This window comes from Plectropomus leopardus, chromosome 9 (assembly GCF_026936395.1).
Source record: "Plectropomus leopardus strain MGB_pleo_1.0 chromosome 9, ASM2693639v1, whole genome shotgun sequence".
NCBI classification, from domain to species: domain Eukaryota; kingdom Metazoa; phylum Chordata; class Actinopteri; order Perciformes; family Serranidae; genus Plectropomus; species Plectropomus leopardus.
Window position 1 is genome coordinate 13,994,969 of NC_142184.1, and position 16,299 is coordinate 14,011,267.

General features: G+C 41.7%; 1 protein-coding gene across 4 annotated transcripts in view; it reads right to left on the bottom strand.

The window, feature by feature from the left end:
• tmcc1a (transmembrane and coiled-coil domain family 1a) overlaps nt 1-16,299 on the bottom strand; it is a 97,505-nt gene that overhangs the window by 25,112 nt on the left and 56,094 nt on the right. For 2 of the 4 annotated variants that reach the window (XM_042491591.2, XM_088082029.1), the window contains 2 exons: nt 14,038-14,083; nt 11,881-12,795 (listed from right to left, as the gene is read on the bottom strand). In XM_042491591.2, the coding sequence (XP_042347525.2) occupies nt 11,881-12,552 (672 nt within the window). In that variant the 5' untranslated portion in view covers nt 12,553-12,795; nt 14,038-14,083. Of the gene's footprint in view, nt 1-11,880; nt 12,796-14,033; nt 14,084-16,299 lie in introns of all 4 variants that reach the window. The other 2 variants (XM_088082030.1, XM_042491596.2) reach the window with 2 other exon arrangements.

Below are 16,299 nucleotides of genomic sequence, written 5' to 3' on the forward strand. Positions count from 1 at the left end.
TTTCACACACAAACTGGCCTGTTATGCATCAATTGTGAAGCTGTAATGTGTGTTAGCCAGTGTGTGTATGTGTGTGTGTTAAGTAACCTAAATGCTTCCTCAATGTTTTGAGTGCTAATAGCAGCCAGCACCGGAAAAGGGCGTTGGCCTATATGTATAATCACATATGAATATTCAGAAGCCTAATTAAACAGGTTGGAGCCACGCTTCAAAGGGGGCACAAACAGTTGGGTAGAGAGTTCAAACACACACAAAGACATGCGCACATAATGCATGCACATGCACGCCTGCACACACAAAAGCTGTGCATCTGATTCAAGGCTACTCCCTGCATTTTACATAGCACAACAAAACATTAACACCGCATCTGTTTATTGTGTTTTGTTCATTTCCTTTGAAGTGGAAGACAGGAGACCCACTGAGGTCTGTTAACTGTCAAGCACACCCTTTCCTTACTGACACTGCCCCAATTCACATCTCTCTTTGTACGTCACTCAGAAGACTTCATTTAAATATGCATCAGAACAGGAACAGGAAATGGCAGTGTGTCTTTAGCACTGAGATATAAGCGACAGGGTGCAATTCAAACATGTTTTCTGTGTAGCTCTGGCATTTAAAAATCTTGACAAAAGAGAAAGCTTAATTACGAGGTTTAGGCCAAACAGTACTAAAGACAAAGTCGATGGATTTGGTGAATTGCACAGGAGTCTAATTTTAGTCTAAGAGCCTGTTATTCCACCAGACAGGCTGATCAGACGGTGATCCTGTGAGCATTCAGCTCATGGATGTATTTTATAGAACTGGATACCAGACTTCAAGATGGCGCCTATTCTAATGAGAGTTTACTTGACAGGCACATAGGCCTTTCTTTGCCAAAACATCACCGGAACCCTTCTTCATTGTAAGCATGTGCAAGTGCTGTTAGGGTTAGACCTTCATCTTGCATGGTTATGGTCTGGAGACAGGACATGAGCAAATTTGGGTTTCCAGTACATATTGGGTAGTGACAATAAAGTTTTTAAGCCTACAGGTTACTTCTGGGGTTACATGGTTCACTGGATATGTACAGTTATGTTAGGGCTAGGACAAATTCCATGCCTTTAACTGCCTGGAAAATAAGAATTTGGGTGCTGGTTGCTACCCTTGTGCCTTCCCTGTGATAACCTTCAAAAGGGTGAAGGCAAGTGCGTCTGAGGTTGCTTAGCAAGTCTACTGCAACATTTAAAGCAATAGATCTGAGGGTGCATAAAATGCAGCACATGTTTGGGCCCTTAATCTATTTTGCTCTGGCACAGCTGGGCTATGTAAACATGTGTATGGCATTTTGGACATGGATGCCTTATTTAGAACTCAACATGGTGCCACAGCTTAGCTTTGGAAAAAGGGTAATTAAATACAAGTGAAGTTAACAGTTACAATTTAATGACTGTGCTTGTGCTAGTGATTTTTCTGATAAAGCTGATGTAAAGAAGAGTAAACTGAGTTTTTGGGATAGGTTATAATTTTGCAAAACAGAGACAGTTTAAGCCATCAAAAAATTGATGTGGTTATTGCGAACAGATTCAGTCACTGATGTCAAACGATGAGACACCACAGACCTCATCAGTGATCACATAATAAATGACCTAAGAAAACAGTTATGAGGGTAGTTGCGAAATATGGCCTTAAGTGTCATATCAGTAAATTCAGTCATTATGCAACTAATATATACATTAAGTTCAAGAAAAAAAAGGCTGACATAGGATCAGTAAGTATTGCACAAAACTACAGAATTAAAATGTCTTCATGTACTAAAAAGAGGCTTTGCCTTAGTGTAATTTATTCAGTTTTTACTGCATATTTTTGCACATCCATAAAACGTTAACCTAGCAAGCATTCCCATTACCGAGACACAACATAAATGAGCATAGTTGTGTGCTCACACAGCAGTGACATCATCCAGAATAAATGTCTTTGTAAAAGTTTTACAAAGATCTAACCGCCATGGCTTAAAACTACACTGTTCTAAGAGTAGTTATTGTCAACAGCAGACAGCAGAGGTGATCTGCGGGAACATGGCTTTTTGAGTCATAGTGAATTTTTTCATTGCAATTCCACAGGTGACCACCGGGGAAAATTGAAAGCAAGGCTGAGCGGCAACGCTGTAGCCAGTTCTAAATAATAGATCCATGGTTCAGCTGGGCAAAGCCTCTTTGAACATTACCCTGTTACCATGGAGATGGGAAACCGGCTCCACTGTCTGTACTGGACACAGATGAGAGGGAGGGAGATGAAGAGAGAGAGCTAAAGAAAGGAAGTCTTTGAGACATGAAGAAAGGAAAAGAGTGGAGAAAAAGAAAAAAAAAGAGTAGTAGAATTGAAATAAAAACAATAACAAGCAGTGTAGCAGATGGAGGTCTTCCTCAGTGAGGAAAACGCCCTGTTTGATTACAGATCCTCTCACACATGCAAAATGTGTTCAGACAGGTTGCGAATTCAAAGAAAAAAATAAATAAATGGGTGTAAAACAAATGTAAATGGTTCATATAGACTAAATAGTTTGATGATCATCTTTTGAATCATAGGCTGTGGTCTTCAAAGTCACTAAACACCTATACACAGATATGTTAAGGCCTTATACATTGTAAAATTTGGAGCTCTCCAAAGCTCCAAATTTAAATTTAAAGTTCCTTATATGATTTTAGCTTAAAACTATTATGAAAATGAGATAATTGAGATAAAACACTCATTGTATGGCATTTTGGTATGGAATGATGGTCTCATTTGTCTTGTGTTATAAATCCAGTGCACCCCTTTCCTTTATAGCAGAGCGTTGAGTGTTGCCAACTTGGCAACTTTCTGGCTAGATTTAGCAACTTTTCAGACCCTCTGACTTTATTTCTAAAAATAACCCTCTGCCACAGGTTCAGCCAACCGACGTCTCATAACATTACAAGCCATAGGTCTCAGAATTGCTGTAAACACTTAAAACAGTAACACCTGAATGTGTTGATTAGTGGAAGAAGAAAAAAACAGAAAGGAAAGAGAGTCCATCTCCCCACAGCGTTCAGGCAGACCCCCACTGCATATTCGGACAGTGCCAAAGTAATAACTAATGCTAAAGAGAGTTAATTGCTGCAAATATCCAACCGCACTTGCATAGATTATACAATATAGACAATACCAAACTACAGCATATGGTCAAAGTGCCTGAGCCCTCCTACAATTTGCCGTCACATGTGCATTTTAGTTAGTTAGTTTTTCCTTTCCTTTATCGATGACAGCGATAATATACCAGTATTTGAATGCCTTAACTTTTACACTAAGAATTATGGCAAACTACCCACTACAGTCGAATTTTATTTAAAGTTCAAGAAAATCCACTGCTAGAAGTTTCTGATTTGATCTTAACAGTGATGGTGATTGCAATATAAGCACACCCCTAAAACCAATCCACCATTGTTAGCACCTCTATCCAATCAAGTGTGGGAGCCTTTAGGCAGCACTCTCCATTACCACCACTAAATCACTAAATTAAGGGGATATCTATCAGGAGAGAGGCGTTTGATCTCTCCAGTAGAGTTTGGAGACTTGTTGAATCTATGCCAGGGAGCTCTGAAGCTGTTCTTATGCCCCATGATGGCCTAACAAACTATTTAGTTTAACAACCATTTGAATACTACCAAACAAAGTATGTGAACAAAAGCCACAAGTAATGTAAGGATGGAGCAGGGAAAAGTACAGGATAAAGGGCCAGAACAGGAGATCCATTGTGTGTAATTCACAGGCAATAATGGTGTTTGTCCTCCTGATCAATGACTGTCTCCTTGCCACACCTACACCCACACATTTCTACCTGCACTATAGAATACAATGTCAATACAATACAATGTGAAAAGCAGGCTAGGTAATATTTACAAGTCATAAAAAAAGAGCGAAAGAAAGGAGTGTTTTGTTTGTCTGAGATGAGTGATGGAAGAGAGAAAACAGGGAGGGAAAATGACTTAAGGGGAGATACGACGGCAAGTACAGGAGATATTACACAGCAGAGAGGGGAGAATAACACACTTAAGAAAGAAAATGTTTTTGGTTCTTCTCCGAAAGTCATTACAAAACCACAAGCCACAGATCTGCCAAACCCATTAGCCGCATTACACTACTTCCTCATGTGACTGTCACGTAATAAGGTCTTATTGATAACGCAAACAACTCTGAAACACATAGTCATGATGGAACAATGACAACAGCTCATACATGCACAGTGCCTGAAAAACAATTTGCTCTGGGCTGGTAGTTGGCAAACACAGCAGAGGGGTGACATCACCTCCAGTGTGGACTAAGAGCACATGCTTCATCATCCCCATGGCTTGCTCGCTTGCTTTCTCGCTCTCTCTTCCTCTCAGCTCTAAGTCAATCGAAACTCAGTTGTTTGATCATACACAGGTCTGACTGCGTGCTTCTGTGACTGTGTTTATTGTGACCAGAGGGCAATCTGCTTTGGCAGTGCTTTGATAGGACTTGATAGTTATCATATGCATCCGCAGCACTGGTTGTATATAACTGAATGTGACCTGGCAATATCCTGCATTTGTCTTCTGCCGCTTCAAATAACTCAATGTCACTAACTGAGTTTCAGGACGAGCAGCAGTGTCCTGCTGCAAAGGGCAAAAACGCTTTCATCAACACACAGCCAGTAGCCTGGGGAGGCGAGAGACGATGAGAGAGCAATGATGAGGATGTTAAACTAGCAGGGACGGAACAGGCCTCAGGGGACCAGGTGATGTTCGGCACCTCCCACTGACACTTCTCCTCACTGCTCTAATACAGGACAGCACCAGTGGAATTACAAAAGAGGACAAAATCCTTCATGAGTGAGTCTGCGTTGTCAAAAGAATGCAGACATGAATTCTGCTTGTTATAAATCCCATTAATGGAAGCCATTAAGTGTATCATAAGTACATGGTTTAAATCTGACAGCACAAAACAAATCCCTCACAAAACAGTTGGAAACTGGATAAGATGGAACAAAATCTCTTTGTATAAAAGCTCACAACCCCCGAATTTATGTAGAGTTTGAGGCCCTGTTAATGCAATGAATTTTTTTAATCCACCTAACATTTTTTGAAACAAACCCACTTGCATTTTTAAAAAAATCCTTTTTAAAGAAATAAGTAGCAATAATATTTGTTTCACGCTCCCCTTAAAAAGAGTATTTCACAGTATGTCATTAAGGACATGCTTTAATATTTTTTTTTAAATGTATTACATTTCATTAACCCATATTCAAATCCAAATCTATTATATTGTGTGTTCAATCAATAGACTATATAAAGATGGAAAACCTGTCTCCACTTCCTCCCACTGCATGAAAATGACGCCAAATTATCGGGCACTGTTATCTTGGATGTTATTTAGAGCCAGAGTAGGCGCAGCAGTGATCGTCGACCCAATCACATGCAGTGCAATAGATTGCGGCACACAGAGTGGCACACAAAGCTGTCAATCATGATGTCACACGGCCCCTTTTATAGCATCAATAACTAATTAAAAGCAATCTTACAAGAAAAACAAATATTTGAACAAACATCCGCGCAATACGAGCAACCTAAAATGGCAGAAACCATTTTGGGGATTGTTGTTGGGGACGGGCTTTATGACCTATACTGCAGCCAGCCAGAAGGATCAAAATGTTTTGGCTTTACTTTAGGGGAGCTGTCATGCTGTCCATCTTTATACACAGCCAGTGACACAATCCTATGGCCAATACAAACATGATCAAATTAATTAAATTAGTTACCTTATGATATAACATAGCATTTTTCTCATCTCTTTTTACTAACTTGATCTCATATGATGTTGCTCTCATTAATGATGCTAACTAGGTTTTAAACACTGGCATAATGGAACTCTTTCATTCTCTAAGGATAAGCCAGATTAATGGCACAATGTCAATGTTTTGATTTGATTTCACATTACAGATATACATTCATTCATCCATCCATTATCTGAAAACACTCATCCTGTTAAGGGTCGTGGGTGGGCTGGAGGCTTAGTGGAAATTGGGCAAGAGGCAGTTATAACCTGTACAGGTCACCAGACTATCACAAGGCTGACACAGACAGACAACCATTCACAGTGACATTCCCACCTACTATAGGCAGTTTAGAGTCTCCAATTAACCTAACCTGCATGTATTTTGACTGTGGGAGGAAGCTAAAGAAAACCCACACTAGTGCGGGGAGAACATACAAATGCCACATTGAAAAGGGCCCCAGCCGGCCAGCAGGTTCAAACCTCAAAGGTATTGTGAGGCTATACATTGCAACACCATGCTGCCCGATAAAATTAATCTTGGGCACTTCAGACATTCTGAGACCGCCCTGAGAGAGCTCCTTACTTCGCATAAACGTTTATAGCAAGGAGTCCTAGCTTGGGAGTGATTTAGGAAAATTCTTAGAGCTCCAGTGAATAAAGAAGGGACAGAAACGTTTATCTCAGTGAGGAGTTGAGCTTGACCCCGTTGTTAGGTATGAAGCATTGTTTTAACAGATGTGATTGGTTGTCACAGCCACTGCCTTCTGTGAGCCTGCAATGTGTGCACACCAAGTGAAAATGTATTGAACTGAGTCACGATATGAGACTATAAAAGAGCTTTTTGTGTGATCAAACTGATGTAACGCTAACATTTCTCCCTTTTCAAACATCTTAATAATGTGATCACTTTAATTTCTGGCGTTATATCGTTACTGTGTTGGGTAGGAGATGTGGACAAATCTCTATTGAGGTCGACCACAAACAAAATCCCTGCACCATCTAATCTAGAGTGTTTCATTAACTCACTGTCATCCAGCTTTTGGAGAATATTTCTCCTACCAATATTTCTTTAGCACCTTAAAAGTCCTCCTTACTCATGACAGTTTTTAACATGAGGGCTAAGATGCTTTGTGAATAACTTTTATCTTTGCTAGGACCAAGTCTTAACTTTTATTTTTAGAAAACATAATTCCAAGAATTTCCTTAGAATTATGATGAATAATGAATTTTTTGTGCTAGAAAACTTTGTGAACATAACCACTGGAGACAAATCCCAGACACTCTTATGTGTGATTCAGTACTTTTCCACACATTATCTACTAAATAACCTGTTTAATTACCATGTATTTTAAATATTTTTCACTATTTATTAATCTATGTCATTCAATGCAATAAGTTCACTTCAAGAAGTTGTAATTATGAAAACAAGATAACGATAAATTAACATCAAAATGTAAAATATATTGCACTGCTCAAGATACTGAGCTCAAAATAAATAAAACATAATGCAGACATTTAACATCAAACTACATTGTTGCGTTCAGGTCTGCATAGGATGCTATCTCTAACATGGAAACCAAAATATGGTGATAGACAAAGAAAGACAAAGGAGGCGCAGGGAGACAGGTGGAAATGTGGAGATGAGGCCTGGGGGAAAGACATGGGGTCATCTAGCCAAGGTCAGTGAACCTTTCCAGACGGGCCCTAGAGGAGGTTATGTTCTCCAAAGACAAACACAGCTTCAGTCTCTCTCTCTAACAAAAAAATCTGTGGTATGAGAGGACTAGCCTCAAGGCTTGGCTTCTGTTTCATCTCAACTCAGTAGCTCATTTCCCACTAGAGCCTCCTCCCTGGTTCTTTCCCCATCTCCTGTCTAAAGCAAGTTTTCCATCCTGACACTAAAAGTTTTACACCTTGCAGCCCTGCACTTCCTCAATCTGTTTTTACTCCTGTTTTATCTCCATCCCTACGAGAGAGACTAGATCAGCCTCCACCAGTCTGGGATCAGGCCCTCCAGTCTGCTTCTGTTTGCCCATTTGTGCATGTGCATGTTGATGCTTCCAGGCATATAAATATCCACCATTACTCCCAGCTGAAGATGAACAGGGAGGGTGTAGTCAGTCAATCAATTAAACAGGAGCTAATTGTAATTAATCCCACAGGCTGAGCACCAGCTGCAGAACAGCAGGCTCTCAACAGACCTAATGCTGAGTTATAAAACAACCCCTCTACTCTCTTTAACAGCACTACCCCCTGGGGATAGCTATATCAAACCCATGGACACTTTTAGAGCACATTTAACTTGCCTTTTATTGAAAATGGGTCATAAGTGCTCCCCAATCAGCAATAATCAATCGTAATGTTTACCAATAATTACATCCTCTGGTGACAGCTACTTCAATCGATCTGCTGCTCTTACTGCTATGGCACAAGTTATAGTTTAACAAAAGTTGAGATAAAGTGCAAAAACGGACCACTCAAGTTACTGTATGGATCAAACTACATGAAAGTAAACAGAAACTAGGAGGAAAATCTCTGTAACCAAAAAAACAGTTGATATGCAGAAACTGTGCAAACAATGTTTTCTCCGCAGTGTGTACATTGTTTCTGCAGCTGACAAAAGAGTCAATCTTTACTATTTTGTCTGCTGTCCTGAACAAAGAGCTAATCAAGCAGCAAATTGCACAAACTCTTGACACATAACCAAATAGCTGGAAGACAGAAATATGCAAAAAGACATGCAAAACTATACCACAAGGTTTTACCACCAGCAAAGATTCGAGGCAACTGCGCCTTTTGCCTGAATGGAGCTGAGACGGGAAGACACAGACATATTAAGTATACCATACATAAGTATAGACAAGGCTTTGAGTTTGAGCTTACCTTGGAGTACTGTCTACGAAGACTGAAGCGCTGCACCATCCTGACTGACTGACTGAGGTACCCACAGCTGGAACCCCTGCTCTACTCCTCTCCACTGATATCCCTCCAAAGTACACAATGCCTCACATAGTACATTTTACATTCACACAAACACACACACACACACACACACACACACACACACACACACACACACACACACACACACACACACACACACACATTGAGGGTACACAGGCTACCCTCCTCTCCAAACATCCATGAGCACACACATTTCTAGTCCACAGTGCTTTCCTCTACTATGCAAACAAAAGTGAGAAGAGAGAGAGAGAGAGAGAGAGAGAAAGAGGGAGGTGAAAAAAGGGAGGGAGAGCAAGCAGAGATAAAGACAGCTCAGCTGTGTTGCCCTCTACTCATATTCACAGTGATCCCCTGAGCTCTGTCTCTCACAGACAGTCACTCACACAAGATGCTCACACCACATGGCTATCAAATGATTTCCAGAACACACACACACACACACACACACACACACACACACACACACACAGACACACAAACTATTTGCAACACAGAAAAAATGAGGTCTTCCAGCCACACATGTATACACACCTCCACATCCTCTTCTCACACATTCACACACCATGCATCACACACAGCCGGCTCTCTCTCACTCATCGAGGACGAGGCAAGGTTGCTTCCTGTCAATGAGCCGAAGGGTGGGGTGAGGAAGAGAAGGAGGAGGAGGAGGAGGAGGAGGAGGAGGAGGAGGTCGAGGAGGAGGAGGAGGAGGGACCAGCTGACTGTCTATACTAACTCTCTCCAGGGACACAGGGAGGGGGACAAGGGAAGGAAGGAGAGAGAAAGAGGAAGAAAAGGCGAGGGGAGCACTGGGGGGAAACTGCTGAAAAAAAGAAAAGAAAAAAGGGAAAGAAAAAAAATCCATACACACACTCAAATGAAGACAAGCTATGCAGCCATCGACCTCCACTAACAGCAGGATGTCACACACCTCCAAGGTCGACCACATTGTTACTATGGCAACCCAAGCAGGGCGTAGTTCTAGGCTGCAAGTTTCAGGGTAACCACGGTGACTGCTTGGATGACCTGAATGACATTGCTGTGTTGCCATACTGAGACAGGGCTGTGTTGTTAGCTAGAGATGAGCGAGACAGGTTATCATCTCCGCCAAGGGCGAGTCACAGAAAGGTTGATGGTCGTCTATCACAGCAGCAGGACTAATGGAGCACAGATGTCTGGCTCTGAGCTCTGCCCCGTCATCCCAGGTGAGGTCACTCACACGGGACTGAAGGGGAGCTGATTTCGAGGATGAAGAAAAGGAGAATTTTAAATTAAGCACACAGATTGAAGCTGTCAGTTATCTTAAGTATAAACGCCTACTGGTCTAGACTTTCTGCCCACTGCTGGACTGAGAAACAACCATCACTCCATCTGTGACACACTGATACTGAGTCCTTGGCATGGCTTATTTCATTAACCCAAAGACAAGTCTTGTCTTCAACAAACATGAGCTCATAATGCAAACACAACCTCCACATGAACCAAGCCTAGTGCTGCTCACAGCAGGTTAGCTGATCTGACAGTGACCTCTGGTGGCAGACAGGACTAACTGAAGTCTGGTGGTAAGGTGGTTACAAATCAGAACCTGAGCTAAAAAGATGAGATTGTGAAGGGCTGTGAGGTTTAACCAATACACTCACACACACACACACACACACACACACACACAGAAACACACTGTGGTCTATGGCAATCAAATGTTTTTCAAACAGACTACAGACTACTACATAAACCAATGCTTACCCAAGCACAGGACTGCAGCATTTCTTCAAAGCCTGGGGGGCTTTAAAATCACTTTTAAAAGACAGATTCACAATTTTTCCATTTTTTCAGGCGGCTATATGCACATTTAATACGTGTTTTTTCATTCCTCCTGTCATTCAGTAACACAAAGAAAAACTAAATACTAAAAAAGCTTTTGACATTTGACTGGCATTTGATTTGACTTACTCAGACTGCCGAAAACTCGTATTAGCTTCAGATTAACTTTGGAAAGCATTTTTGCAAAGAATGAGGACTGTGGTGTTTGTCCCCATCACTTACATTAAAGGCATTATAGGAAGGGATCTCTTAAGCCTCACTTCCACTGCACAAAAAAAACCTCTCGCTAACATCTGGCTGTTTTATGCAATGGGAGAGTGTACAATCTGCATTCACACCAGGGTCAAACGACAATGCAGCAGTCATGGGCATTTATCGCCTCTGGCGACCAACGCATTGATGGAAACACAACGCTCAAGTGAATGCGCTAATTTCAGCTCCTTAACCAGCGAGATGCAATGATGCGCCAACACAAATAACAGTCCATGTCCTCCTGAGCAGCGCTAAAACATCGATCCAAATGAATTCGTAACAAGTTTGAAAAAGAGACTGAAAAGGTAAGAGACATAAAAAGAGAAATAGCCACCCTAAAGTTTTCACAGACCTCTGTCCATGCTGTTTTGTAAAGTTTAACTGTTCTCTGACCTTTGACGTTGAAACTGACACCAAAATGTACTTCTATGGATGTTTTTGTGCCCAGATTAAGCTCCAGAGTGAGTGTTGCTTGCTTTTTACACTGCTCTCTGGTACAGGAAGTTACGGACTCGGACTCTGAGTGAGATGGAGGCAGCTGCCTAGAGGAAGAAAGGCTTTGCCCAGTCAGACTCTGAGATAACATTATCTTCTGCCTTCTGCTTAGAAGCAGTGAATTTACAGTTCTCAGCAACTTGATACGACAGTGTCTGGAAAAAGGAACAAATTGAATATTTGTATTTACCATCCAAATCCAATTTGACAGACATATTTCTGAGGCAAGTACAGCCCTAAACAGGAGGAATGATTAAAGTGAGGGAAACCTGTATTAGCCTTCATTTGGGCACTATTGCTTCAAGACAGACTTGAAAAGTTGTGTCCTATCCTTTGACACTGCTTGTGTGTCTTATTTGTTAGCAAACTGCCCCGTAGGTATCTGACAGCAGACCTTCTCTTAGCATTCACAGCCAATAAATGTTACATCAGCAGCAAGGTGAACCTCAGCTTCTGACTGACGGTTCACTGACAAAACAAGGCCTGGCACCAGTAAAAGGGTAACATTGATCAGCCTGTGTAGTTGTAATATAATTCACTGCTGCTGTCCCTTACCCTGTCTGTCTCTTCTGTGGACTGGTACCCCGATGACAGCACCACATCGCCTCCAGTATATCCAGGTGTGGGGCTGCTGGGAGTGGTGTCAGTGGTGGAAGAGGAGCGTGGGCGGCTGGTGTGCTGCTGTGGATCGTGGGTGTTGCGGCGGTGTGGGGCCTGGGGGCTACCTCTTAGGAGAGGATCGCGCTCTCCACTCCCAGATCCCGAGCCTTTGCTGCGGCGGCTCTGCAGGCTCGTCCCACGCCTCATCATGCCCACAGTGGCTGAGCCCTGGCCAGCTGCGGAGGGAACCACAGGAGCAGAGAGGTGGTCAGATTCAGGACAGCAGGGCCCTGAGGCGTTCTCAGGGGCGGAGGGGGAGGTGCCACCTGCTGACACTACGGAGGAAGACGAGGAGGAAGATGAAGACGGGATGGTGGAGCGAGAGAGGGAGAGGCGTTTACGCTGCTGCTGGAACAGCTGTTTCAGTCCCTGGCCAAAAACCCCCATGCTCTCCCTGGCGTTTTGGCTCATCTTACTGAAGGAGGGGTGCTCTGACTGGGATGAGGCCCTCCTCAACCCCGGGCCTCCTGCGCCTCTTCTAGCTCCATGACCTGAAATGGGGCCCACCCCCCCTGACTCCTTTTGACTGTCATCCCTCTGCTGCATGTGGTCCTCCTGACTTCTCATGAATAACAGGGAGGAACTGTCCTATCACACAGTCAGCTAATACTTCCCTCTCTATCTGAAAGACATGCGGAGGGTCAGACGAGGACAATGACTGAAGGCGAGACAACTAGAAAACAACAGAGTACAGTGGAAGTAGAGATGGGACTGTCTGATGGAGGGGTAGATCAGTTCAGTGGTGGTCAGATGGATGAATCCAAAGAGGGAGCATGCATCTTTGATTCAGGAACAAGTAGCCATGCTGGTCTAGCACAGAGAGAGAGGAGATGGATTATGAGAGGCTGGAATGTTGCCTAAATCCAGTGGCATAGAATCACTAATTTTCATTTTCAATTCGCAGCCATTTGCATCTTTGAAATTTCATGCAAATGGTAGAAAGTGTGAGTGCACAGTAATCAGACTGGAGTTTTACAGTCTGCAGGCGGCATAGCATTAATCTGCATAAAAGCACCACACAGACTTGAGCAGTTTCACCGTAATACGGTATACCAGGGTATTTAGAAATCCTGAAGGTGTGTTTTTCAATAAATAAAGACAGGCACTCCTATTTTATTATACTCATTGTATGTAGTGCACAGCACAAGAGTACCAGAGCTCGGCCTCTCCTAGTGGAAAATGCAGCTAAGCTGAAAGAAACCACAACACCTAGTGGTAGCCAGCAATGGCAGAGACTGTAGGGAATACCGGCATGTTTTATCTATCTCGGTGAATTAAGGATTAATTTTGATCAAACTGGAGCTAACTAGATTACTAGCAAAAGTAACCAAGATAGTTTGGATGAGTTTTAATTTACTTCCGTCGAGTTTCAATGAATTGTGTTTTATGATATGTTAACTGTGCAAGTAAGCCTCATCAGGCTTCAGTGACTGCAAGAAAGTTTAATTCAAAAGGTGTACAGTTATAATTATCTGTCTAATAAGGACAATGGGTGCAAGAATATTGTTTTTCTTAAAATTTTGTGGGTTATTTTTGTATATTTCTTAGTCTGAAAAGCTAAAAGTAAGTAGCACACTACGAGAGAGCATCATGACACAGACTTTTACCGTCACATATCGTATACCCAGGTGAAATTTAGGAAGGTATGAAGGTATAAAATATTACATACCGCCCAAGCCTAGCACCAAAATGAATATGTGATTGTAATTTAAAAATAATGTAGGATAAACGCTATCATTGGCAGAGGATGGTATGAGACAGCCTGCCTCCGTGCTAGATATGCCAGGCCTCTGAATCATTCTACATTCAAACAGGCCAGTATTTCATGAACAAATTCAAAGCAATTAAGGAAAATAAGCTGGACCCAGGTTTATTAGCATCATGTAACAGTCGAAAAACAAGGCAAAAATGAATTTGAAAGTAAGCAGGTACATGCAGGCAAAAAAATAGAAGTCAGAAAGGCACAGGAGGAAAAGGAAAGGATGCAGAGATAGAGCAGTGAGAGACAGAGAGAGATAATGACTCACACCAGAAGAAGAAAAACCCACCTACCATCAGCCCAACTGTCGGCCTAGCGTGACTGAGTCTTGTGGATGACCTGAGAGGAATGAGAATGGATGGAGGGAGCACAAAGACAGAAACTCAGAGTCATTTTTGAGATTCAAAACTTCAACCCTTACTGACCTCAAGATTCTCAAACAATCAGGCATTTCATCTATCATTCTGTTCTCCATCAATAATCATTTTCACTCTGAGCTGCGAACATGCTGTGCGTACAGTATGTGCATGATGTTGTTTAGCACAACTTTGTGTGCAGGTCCCTTCAGGGGCTCATTTAGTATCCCCAAAGACATCCCTTCCTTATCCTGTGGCGGTATCAAGACACGATGGTTTCCGCACTAGAAACAGCATGCAGTGTCACAAACACAGAATATAGTGCGCAAATGCATCCTGCAGCCTTGCACACTGCCTGACTGACTCAAACCAACAGTGTGGACACCTGATAACACACAAGCTGTCTTCCTCAAGAAGGAACCTTATTGGTGGAACAGTGATCACCTCAGAGATAGACCCATAGACAGACAGGCAGGCAGCCTGAGCCTCCCTGCAGCATCAATAGCTGCTCCCATTGAGAGCAGCAAAACAAGCGACAGGCAGGAACATTCAGAGCCCTGAGGAGGGACAGCTACACACTCAAACTACACTCCTTCAGCTACACTGTCAGGTCATGAAGTGTAACATAAAGTTGGATGGACAGGAACACACACTGACATATACACACTTCTTGTAAGTCCAAGAGTGTAATCTATGCAAATGAAGCTGAGACAGGCCTCATTCACATTCGTATGAATACAATCAGCTGTTCAGTTTTACAGTGGGGGACACGAGCATAGAGCTACTTGCAGGTAGAACATAGCTTTAACAATGGCCACACTTTCACTGCAAAGAAAAGGTTCATTTATTAACATAAAGGATTATTTTACTTTCTCCACAAGCTGATCTTATATCTGACCTTGTTTTATATTTTCTGATCAATAGGAAGATTCAGACCAGCAGATACGGATGTGCTTAATTCAGAGGCTCTGTGTTAATATAGTGATGCCCATCAGTGCAATGTGACTGTAGCCTGCCAAAGAGAGAGAGCAGGTGTTGAACAGGTTCAGTCACCTGCTAACTGGCTGCTGCCTGTGGCTGTTGAGATATTGTGCTGTCAACCATTGGCAGGGCCTTTCATACTAATAATAACACAGCTTCAACTTGGTATTTTCACTACAGCTGACCCGAATGCTTCAAAGATTCGATCATTGCCATGGGAATCAATGACATTGTTTTGCTCTTGCTTTCAACTAATTCCAATTTCTATTTATTTTTATTGCATATTATAGTTATTGATTTCTATATTTATTTCTTAAAAATGTGTTTTACGCTATTTATGTGTTTTTACTGTTTATACTTTTGTTGTTTAATACCTCTTTTCTATTTCTATTTCTTTTATTTGTTTTCCACCTCTGGCCTGTCTGCAACGTATTTCCAGAGTTATGGTATCCATGTTCAGTATAATGATTTTATTTTAATTGCTTAATTTTTATATATAAATATTTCTATACATTGTGAAGTTTTAAATATTAGCACTCTTGCATGTACATCACTTTTGAGCTGCATTTTATGTATGAAATATAACTATTATTACAATCAGTGTTCAAAGGGGAATTATATATATATATATATATACACATATATATATATATATACAGACACATACATACTTACATACATATTAAATGCCCCAAAAATCCCATATAGACCACCGATCAGAAAAAGTCACACATTATTCCTAATTATTTAAGTTACTCTCACACAAGAACATTTTAACTGTGCTACTTTTGTAAATTCGCCTCACTTTCATCTAACACTGGTCACTAGCAGTCCAGTGCTGCTGAAACTCGGACAGTTCGACTACATATGGCATGCTTATAGATCTGTTACCAAGATGCCGAAAACGTCCAGTGTCTGGAACCTATTCTTTATTTCTAGCTATTGTGGTTATAATCTTTGACCTCACATTAACACAGAGACTAATTGTCACCATATTTTAGGTGCACTAATGAAATTAACCCTCCCACGTGTGTCAAAGCTTCAATTAATCAAGGATATTTATCACTGAAGTTTTGATGCCCAAAAGCTGTCATTCAGGACAGCCCAAGTTTTTACTAACTGCAACTGAACAGTGATGAAAGGATAGGAAGTTACATAATTCACAATTATGTTGCATATTCTAAACTAAAACTCATCCCTGAAAATATGACATTAAGA